The sequence below is a fragment of the Herpailurus yagouaroundi genome, unplaced genomic scaffold (assembly GCF_014898765.1).
Source record: "Herpailurus yagouaroundi ecotype Mexico unplaced genomic scaffold, PumYag 202, whole genome shotgun sequence".
NCBI classification, from domain to species: domain Eukaryota; kingdom Metazoa; phylum Chordata; class Mammalia; order Carnivora; family Felidae; genus Herpailurus; species Herpailurus yagouaroundi.
The window spans coordinates 9,281,423-9,291,649 of record NW_024412433.1 but is presented as its reverse complement, the minus strand read 5'-3'; the positions used below and the strand labels follow the sequence as shown (position 1 = coordinate 9,291,649).

The following is a 10,227-nucleotide window of genomic DNA, read 5'->3' as shown; positions in this document are numbered from 1 at the left end:
GAATAGCTTAGTAATTTCAATAATCCAACAGTAAAATAGCTTCGGTGGGTTTCAAAACTAGATGCAACTCGATAGAGACAAACCAACAGACCGAAGACAAAATCGTCTCAGAGTCTGGGAAATGGTATCAGCAGTGAATCACACGCTTAGCAACATACAGATTACTGTTTGCTTTTTGTGGTTTATAGACATCATACTGACCTTTGGCTGGAGAGATAGGGAGGAAGGGAGAAAACTACTGTCTGCTTCCTGCCTGCCCGGTTACCGTCAGGGGCTCAGGACCACGGAAGCTCCATGGTGTCAGACGCCTGGCGTGTTTTACTGTGCTGTCTCCACCGATTAGATCCGTGTTGGTGGGCCCACATGGACGGGTTTACCCTGCTACCCGAAAGCCCAGTGTTCCTATGAAACCTTTCGTAAACCAGAACATCAAGCAAAAAGCAATTACCATTAACTTATATGGAGAAACTTGTAAGCGTTCCCAAACCCCCCAAATTAACTCTCGTAGACTTTTCTGATACCACAGGACACATCTTGCTAATGGATACACAAAATAAATTGAGGTAAAACTCATAGACACAGCTCAAAACTCTGGCAGCCTGAAGACGAGATGCTGAGCACGGTTCCGGGGAAGCAGGTGGTGGGGCCGCTCTCGCTGCTCGGGACGCGTGCTGCCTCTATCGTGGTTCCCTGCAAAACACATGCGGGATGCTATGGTGGCTTTTTGCCTTTTTTTTTTTTTTTTTTTTGTAAAAACGAAAATCCTCTTTATTTCTTGCAGTTAGTAAAAACAGGAACTGATGTAGATCTTTCTCAAAAGCAAAGCGGTGAAACACGACCTTTCGAGAGGTGGATGATACCTATAGCTGGAATTCACCAACTGATAGAATAGATGTCTGTCGGCTGGGACTGCCACTTTTGTTCTTGGTTAGTCCCCTGCCAATGCAGAGGGCTCCTTCCAAGCAGAATTGAATGGCTCTGCTTTTAGCCAGTGGACCATAATTTTGTGTAAACTCATTACTTAAGTTTACATTAAGATTCACGGAAAATGTCGTTACATGTGATCTTCTTAGAGTTAGTAATGCACAACCCTTTTCTGAAATCCTAGAATGGCTCCTATGTCTATTTCTATCTGCAGATATATATGGGACGGCGAAATGTGTCCTTAAATTGTGTCCTTTTTGTTATCACGGTGACTGTAATGTTAGATCACACACTTAACTATTATTTAGGTTATAAAATGAAAAGTGCTTTGTCGCCATTCTTACGAGCTACCTTCTTTTCAATACTTCATTATTTAATATTTATTTATATTCCAGGTTTTGGGGGAATTTTATTCGCCTTACCCTTGTTTGTGGGCAGCCTGGTGTTTTAAAAGTCTCAAGTAAACATGTGTGTGCACGTTGTTTTGCAAGATGTGTTTTTACGCATTAAATAGTTTAGAAAAGGCCAAGTTTCTATTAAAGCCAGGTGGCAGGTCTCTGGATTAATGACTCCTGTGAGTACTTCAAAGAATATCCGTGCATCAAAATTGTGGTCAGAACAAAACTGGGGAGGGAAGCTAGAGAATTTCCCTTTATATGTGAAAAGGCAAGTTCAAAGTTAAAAAGTTAACTGCCTAGAAAAGCACTCAGAAAAATGTGTGATTTCTCTGCCTTCAGAGGTCACAGGATACACCTTCAGAGGCTTTGTGATTTCATCCAGTTCCCACGTCACCTCCAGAGCTGTTCTCAGATGATTAACAGTCATAGCCAATATTTGCTAAGTGCTTGTCCTTGACTTCGAGTGACTGGTGCTGAGTAGACACCGGTCTCCTCCCTTCCTTCCTGCCAGCTTTGAGGAGAATAACAGTGGCGATCACCAAAGCTTCCCAGACTGGAGTGGTATTCTGAAAATACCCGAGAAGTAAGGCCACAATTAGAGCAAAGGGGAAGACTCAACGTTTAATGTGGGGAGGGCGTGTCTATCGTGGGAGAAGAGACGTTCTGATCATCCGGGGAGGGTTCTAAGAGCTATTCTGGAAGTATCCACTTCATCTTATTGGCCTTCTGCCAGCAGCTACAGAGCACACGAAATCATTCCTGAAGTCTGTTCTCAGCTGATGAGTCCCTTCTGCTGGTGGTAAGTCAGATACTGGCCCTAACCTTGGCATCCACTGCCTGACTGACCGCGAGGCCCAGGAAGGAACGGCCCTCCTCCCTCTTAGACGGCATAGGTTCTGGGGGTGGGGAGAGTCTGGAGAGACCCGTGGAAAGACCTTCTCAGCTACCTGGAAATAAGGTGGGAGCCGGGAGCTGCTCTGCCCCGTGGAATCAGTCTATTCGGGCTGCCAAGACAAAATACCGCAGACGGCGTGACTTAAACAACAGAAACTTAATTTCTCACAGTTTTGGAGGCTGGGAGTCCAAGATCCAGGTGCTGGCAGGGTTGATTTTCTCTGAGGTCTCTCTCCTTGGATTACAGATGACTGTCTTCTTGACGCCTCTTTACAAGGTCTTTTCTCTGTGCACACGCATCTGGATGCTCTCTGGGTTTCCTAATCTCCTTTTCTTTTCTTTTCTTTTCTTTTCTTTTCTTTTCTTTTCTTTTCTTTTCTTTTCTTTTTTTTCTAACTTTATTTATTTTGGGGGAGAGCGCAAGTAGGGGAGGGGCACAGAGAGGGGGACAGAGGATCCGAAGCAGGCTCTGTGCTGACAGCGGTGAGCCGGATGCGGGACTCGAACCCACGGACCTCAAGATCATGACCTGAACCGAAGTCGGATGCTCAACCTACTGAGCCACCCAGTCCCCTAATCTCCTTTTCTTACAGGGACACAAGGGCACCAATCAGATGAAATCACAGCCCACCCTCCCGCCCTCGTTCTAACGTAATTCCCTCTTTAAAGACCCGGTCTCCAGATGCAGATACTGGAGGTTCTGGAGGTTAGGGCTTCGACATATCAACTTGAGCGGGACACAATTCAGATCACAACACCTGCTAAGTTTTCCTTTTTTTTCTTTTTACAAAAGAATTCAACCCACCCGCACCAGTACTGTTAGGAAAAACCTTAACAAACGACATTAACAAAACGTCGTCTCAGAAATCAGGAGAATTGGGTTTGAAGCCAGATTTCACCATTAATCGGCAACTCCCTGAGAGGTGTGTGGAGCTCCTCACAACTTTAATGTATGTGGAGTCTTTCCCTGACGTGGGGAGCGGGGTCGGGGGGGGGGGGACGCCTGGCCCAGTGGCTTAGAGATCACACCTGCAGGGGGGGACTGCCTGCTCCAAGCTCCAGTGTCCCTGTCACCAGCTAATTAACCCTTGGCTGAGTTCCCTCCTGCCTCTATCTCTCAGCTTTCTCTTCGGAAAAATGCAAATAATAATTGTGCCACCTTCCTGGGCTGGTGTGCTGATGAAAGGAGGCATCTCTCACCAGAGCGGTCTCGTAGTGAGTAATCATCGCGAATTAGCCACTGTTCCAGTTTGTGTCGTTACCCGTTCCTTATCTCCCTTCCAGGCCCTTCCCCCACGTTAGCACACATCCGATGCTCCCTTGGTTTTCTTCGGAAGTGGGGTGTCTGTTGAGGAATGCTCGTCTTGGGTCCTCTGAACCTACCAAGTATTGTCCCACCTTGGCTCCTGCAGAGGTGAGGGGAAGGGGGAGATCCTGTGGCTGGGAGTGCCCCAGCGCTCGTGATGAGGACAAGGCAGGCAGTGGCCCTCCGTGGGAGGAATCTGTCTCCCTTGACCCTGCTGCTGACGAGGATGGGGGCACAAAACAGAGAGGACAAATGTGCTGCCCCAAGTTCATTAGCACCCTGGAGAAATGGCTCCACGTACACGTGCTGTTGTGGAGGCACTACCACCATCTTTTCCTGCCGATACGAAGATGAACAAAGACCAACCAAATGAGAAAGACCGAGGCCATCCACTCAGAATTTGCTAGAGTGAGGGAGACAGCCACAGTCGCTGCCTCGCATCAGAGCCTCAAAGGCAGGCGGAGGAGTAGAGGGGAGCCTACGGGGAACATGGGGAGGCTTATGGGCCTGCCCAGATGGGAGCCTGGGGCCTGGAGAAGCTGGAGGCGGGCTAACTAGAAGTGGGTGTCTATGTGACTGTTCGGGAGGACCTACGTGGCTCTCTCTGGTTGGTCCTAAGTTGGAAGCAGGGACAAAAATCAGGGACGCTGTCAGTGATTAATCGAGTCCTGGCCATTTGGGGCCAGTTGTTACAGAGGCTGTTGATTGGCTGGCTGGACCGTCACAAGAGACAGCAGGTTGCCCCCCCTGGGCTGGTGACTGTGGAGGACGGCTTGGCTTCCTGGCAGGTGGCTGTGGGTTGTGGATCAGAGTTTAATTTTTAAATATGGGTCAGCCTTATCCATTGGTATATTCCGTCTCTCACTGAGGGCAACACGTCGTCCTCAGGGGGTTGCCCCAAGCAGCGTTCTTAGGATGAGACCAGCTGCTTCCCTGATGTTCTTAGGTGCCCACGCAGCCCTTCCCACACGTCTGCTTCCCACAGGATTTTCGCAGGGAGTGGTGGTGCCTGTTTTTTGCGGGGCAGTTGTGGCCAGAATGTAACTCTCTGCTGACATTTGTTAGCCTCCAGGGTTGTCTTTCAGAGCTGAAGCCAAAGGAACATTTGGGGCCAGAAGAAAACAGGTATTCCCATTTTACGATTTCGGAAGAAAAACGCTCTAGGAATTATCCATAAGTGGAGGTTGTGCGTATAGATGAGGATTTATTTGTTGCCATGAGCTCTTGATATGCAAATATACCTCTGCGAGGGAATATGAACTTGGAGACTGGGAGCGTCTGTCTGGCTGCATGATCCTGAATAAATTACTCATCTTTCTGAGCTCTCATAAATAAATTAAAGGCAATAAAACTTGCCCTCGTTGGTTTTGCAGATTTGCAACGTTCCTGTCTATAAAAAGAGTTTTAAGCCACCTGCTGTCATAGCAGCGTCTTCACTGTGCACATTTGTCCTTTGCCGGGCTCCTGCTCGTCAGAGCTCCTATAAGACACCACTATGCAAGCAAGGGTGGGCATCCCATGTTGCCTCTTAGCCTGTGGCATGTGCTACTTCTAATTCTGATCATGCACGTCTCCTCATGGCCTACGAAGTGAAGCTTAACCTTCGGAAAGGTATCGAGTCCCTCGAAAACTGGTCCTGGACTTTGTCCTCTGAATAAGCCTCCACTCCACCAAATTCAATCTGCTCATGGTTCCCACCTTGGCTTTTGCTGCTTTCTGTTGGCTACAATCTGCACGTCTCCTCGTCTCTATCCACCTTTGCCCCTGCTTTGCTCTAGTTTTCAACCTGGAAAGGCTGGATTCAAGTCTCACCTCTTCCAACGAGCTTTCTCTCACTGCCCCTGTGACCCCTTCTATTCTGAACAACGTCCCCCTGCTCCCCCCCCCCCCCCCCCGCAAGAGACACCCAACCTTCTTACTCATTTGGCAAATGAGTGAAACGACACATGATGTTTCTGGTTATGACTACCCAGTTATATTGTATTCTGCCTCTTCCCCTGGGTGAGAAGCTTCTGTATGTCAGCGCCTGTGTTTTGCCACCTGTAACCTCACTGTTTTCCATTGTATTGGATATTCATTGTATGTTTCGACGCACAAGGAAGATTGTGGAGTACAATCATGTGACATCGTGCCGTGTTGATCAGAGTGTGAAACATATTAGAAAACTACAGAGACTAGTTCTTGCTTGCTCTCAATAGTAAATAGTTCCCTGAAACCGTATCAGATCTGGAGGGAGAGGGGTTTATTATAGCTGCAGCTACAGTCATTCAGGTGGAAAAAAGGAGGTTGTACAATTTTTTTTCCAAAGGAAGTACAATGAGAGTCACTCAGGCTCTGTGTAGGGTTTCAAGTCTTAGAACACAGCTAGGCCAAGCCCTGCCCGTTGCTATTGGGGAGGTGCTATCAGGTGAACTAGACAGGTGTGCAGGGGCCGATGGGGGGCAATGCAGGTGCAAGGTAGTCCTGGTGAGCAGAAATGAGGAATCCAATAGGGAAGCTACAGAGAAGACGAGGATTCTGGGCAGAATGAGGGGTGAGAGCAAGATTGAATAAAGGGGGGGGCGGGTGCATAGCCCATTAGCTAGGTCAAACCCGGCAACAATGAGCCCAGGAGTGGGCATTGTTGGGAGGCCTAGGCGGACCGTAGAAGAGCCTGGTAGGAGTGACCCCCCTAATACTGGGACTCGGAGGCTGGGTTTTAGATCCTGGGAGGGGTCTAGACCTGTCCTAGAGAGCTGGTGATTCTATTCAAGGCTCAGCCATGGGGAATCAGATGAGGACATTCTGCATCGAGGACAGGGCCAATTTTGTCTCAAAAATAAGGAAAAGTCCCAGATAAGAGCTGGCTGCTGTGGATATGAGTGAAGATGACCTTGTGGACAGAGAGAAAGGATGTGGAGTTTGCAATCCTATGTGGCTGTGATGTCAGGAACGAAGGACCAGAGAAGGGAAGTGACTTTAGTGTCCAAAACCCCACTCCTCATTGGCAGCAGACCTAGGTTTAAAGCCCAGTTCTTGTGATTCCGCCTGGTGGGGTAGAGTGTTCTAACTTTGCCCCATCTCCACTGGAGCCCTCGGTGTCCGTGGTGGTGCCCTGAGGACAGTTACAAGAATGTGCTCTGGGAGAGAGCGATGAGGAGGCATTTAATGCGGGCAGATATGCATTTTTCTATCGATCGTTGAAGGGTTCTGGTGTAAGATTTTGACCGAAAAAGCTGTAGCTAAAAGAAAGCTTGATGATGAGTTTGACAATGACAATGACCATTTCAATTTCTTTGTATTAAGACATTTTTTTAATGTTTATTTATTTTTGAGAGAGAGAGCGCAAGCGTGAACGGGCGAGAACCAGAGAGAGACGCACACACAGAATCTGAAGCAGGCCCCGGGCTCTGAGCTGTCAACACAGAGCCCAATGTGGGGCTTGAACTCACAAACTGCGAGATCATGACCTGAGCCAAAGTCCGGTGCTCAACCGACTGAGCCACTCAGGCTCCCCTATTACAATTTCTATTCCCCTCTGGAGAGCCGGGGAGTAGAGAAATAAATGCCTGGAGTTTGACCGCACGGCAATGGCACAAAAATCCATCCCAGCAGGGGACATTCTCCACAAAGGGTGACAACGCAATATGCGAGGGAAAACGGTGCCTTTGGCAGGGATTGCATAAGGAGCCGTGGCATCTTAGATTCTCAGCAGCTTGCGGTAGCTGTCTCCACGGCGACGTGCCCTTTAGGAAATCAGTGTAATATACTGTGCCTCTTTAAAGTCTACTTTATATACTTACCACGCGAGGGGCTTATATAAGGGAATGGAAACCCATTTAAGCTAGCTCAAATAATAGAGGGGTGTGTTATATTTTTAGGACCCGAGGACAGAAAATGCAGAGCAACCTCAATGGAATCAGAAATTCAGGAACCCAGGGGCACCTGGGTGGCTTAGTTAAACGTCCAACTTTGGCTCAGGTCATGAGCTTGGAGTTCATTGCTTGGAGTTCAAGCCCCACGTTGGGCTCTCTGCTGTCAGCTCAGAGCTTGGAGCCTTCTTTGAATCCTCAGTCTTCCTCTCTCTCTTCCCCTCCCCCACTTTCTCTCTCAACAATAAATAAATAAACATTTAACGAAAAGAAATCCGGGAGCCCATGCTGTTCTCTTTGTCTTGCGAGGGCCTTTGTAGACTCTCACGGACCTTGTCTTTCCCTCCGCTCTCCTCTTGCCCCTCGCTGTCACTTTCTTCACTCACCCACATTCCACCATTACTGGCAGGCCAATGACATGACATCATACTTGGGCCACATTCTCTGTGAGGACTTTGCAGTTGGATGTTTAAGAGGCAGACACCAGTGGATTCAGCACCGTCTCCGGAATAATTCTCCCTGCGTCAGATAGCTATCCCTAGTTCCACAAAACACTGGGGTGGTGGGGAAGGAAAGCTAGTAGCGGGGAGGCAACAGTTGGCGTCTCTGCCATAGACTTTCAGAGACAGAGATCCAGAAATTCGGGGGTTCCCCAGGCTGTGGCACAGCGGGCTGTTCACTGCTGTGCCGGCTTGAGAAGATTCCATGAGGCTATTACACACATCTTACCATTTCAGTGGCCACAGTTCCTCAATAATCCTAAGGTCCCAGCACCTTCCTGGATGGATGGTCTTCCAGCTGAACCACAGAAATGGTATTTCTACAAATGGGGTCCAGTTGGGTTGGTCACATGACATTGACCCAAGAAGAACTCGGAACTTGCATTTGACGTTGGATTTCTTTTGAAGTTTATTTATTTATTTTGAGAGAGAGAGAGAGAGAGAGAGAGAGGGCTCAAGCAACTGGGGGAGGGGTAGAGAGAGAGGGAGAGAGAGAATCCCAAGCAGGCTCTGTGCTGTCAATGCAGAGCCTGATGTGGGGCTTGATCTCACCACGAGATCAGGACCTGAGCTAAAATCAAGAGTCTGACATTTAACCCACTGAGCCGCCCAGGCACCCTTCTCCCCCAGCCCCCCCCCCTCCTTTTTTTTAAAGTGACCTTGCATTTGACATGAACTTCCTTGTAGTGGTTGAGAGAATGGGTGCTGGCGTTGTACTCTGAAATTCAAATCGTGGCCCCTCTCCCCAATAACTATATGGCCCTGAGTAGGTTACTTAGCCTCCTTAAGTCTGTTTCCCCATTTGCAAAAAAGTGCATAATAAAACCACTCAGTGGAACATAAACCATACCCCAGGGTTAGAACAATATGCTCTAAAAACAGTTTTGATCCCTAGAAAGTACTGGGTAAATGTCACCGGTGATTGCTATCATTTTTGTTAATATCTTTGTCATGTCTTATGGACCCAAATGAATTCCAGCCTCTGCATCAATAGCTTCCTCACATCCTTTACAGCTCTTGACCTAATGCATTCCCCAGACCTTTGCATGTGCTGTTAACAAGTGCTTGGTGATTAATCAACTGAGTTTTACACTGTTGTGCTTTGTGGCTCCAAGTTGAAAAAGTTCTCACAATCAAAGATGGAAAAGGATGCACAGAGGGTGGAACCTTGACCTGATTTTGAGCAATTTGCTGAGTACTGAGAGCCCACCTTTCAGACCTTCCTTTTGGATGGTTTGAGTATGTGCCCCTCTCCTGAAATAAAGAGAAAACCCCCAAATCATTTCTCTAGGTTTTTTTTTTTAATTTTTTAAAATGTTTATTTATTTCTGAGACAGAGAGAGACAGAGGATGAGTGAGGGAGGGGCAGAGAGCGAGGTAAAGACACAGAATCTGAAGCAGGCTCCAGGCTCTGAGTGGTCAGCACAGATGCGGGGCTCGAACTCACGGACCGCAAGGTCATGACCTGAGCCGAAGTAGGACGCTCAACCAACTGAGCCACCCAGGCGCCTCTGATTTCTCTAGTTTCTTTGGTTCATGTCCATACATCTAAAATTTTCATCCTCTGTACCAAAAAACGTGCAATGTGTTCCTTGAGATTTACAAGGTCACAGAGTTGGAAAACCACCCAAGATGCTTCGTGATTCACTCTTTCTGGTGCTTTAATCCCTCAGGAGCCAAGTTGCCCTGAAGATCATGAACTTGTCTTCTGACCACTGCAACATATCGGATTGGCTGAGGCTGGAAGCAACAGTGAAGGCCTCTGTGTACGTGGTGGCCTTCTTCTTTGCCACATTCGTCACCGTCGTCATCATCACAATAGTGTTACAGAATTCGAAGCTGAGGAGAGAGGTCCGACACATCCTCCTGTGCCACCATCTGCTATGCATCTCCTCCTACTGTGGCCTCGGGGTGGTTTTCCAAGGGATGCGGGCTCTGCTGGCCAACAGCCCCGTGCTGGTGTGCTGGGTGGTATTTGGGGTCCAGCTAAGTGTTGGAGAAGGGATCCTCTTTACACTGGCCTTGATGGCGGTCAACACTTACCTGGCTGTTTGCTGGCCTTTGAAATCTCTGTCCTTGGTAGATTCAGTTAAGTACAGGATCTTGGCTGCGTCTTGGATAATCATTATATTCAAGAATGTTTGCTTATTCCTCATAGAAAGCGCTAACCCCCCTCGAGTTGCTGTTTTTAAATCTGAACCCCTGTGCCCTGTGATCTTGAATGGCCCTCCTGCCAGAGCCGTTGGCATGGTTTTCCTTTTCTTTCTTCTGTCCATCATTCTTATAAGTTACTTTCTGATCTACCGAGAAGGCAAACGGGCTGGCCATTTTAATAGATCAAATATCAAAGCAAA

General features: G+C 48.0%; 1 protein-coding gene across 1 annotated transcript in view; it reads left to right on the top strand.

The window, feature by feature from the left end:
• Positions 1-1,087: 1,087 nt before the first annotated feature.
• The window catches only part of LOC121014264 (uncharacterized), a 16,823-nt gene continuing 7,683 nt past the window's right edge, over positions 1,088-10,227 (top strand). The window contains exons 1-2 of the mRNA XM_040450345.1: positions 1,088-2,121; positions 9,547-10,227. Of these exons, the coding sequence (XP_040306279.1) occupies positions 2,102-2,121; positions 9,547-10,227 (701 nt within the window). The 5' untranslated portion in view covers positions 1,088-2,101. The remainder of the gene's footprint in view (positions 2,122-9,546) is intronic.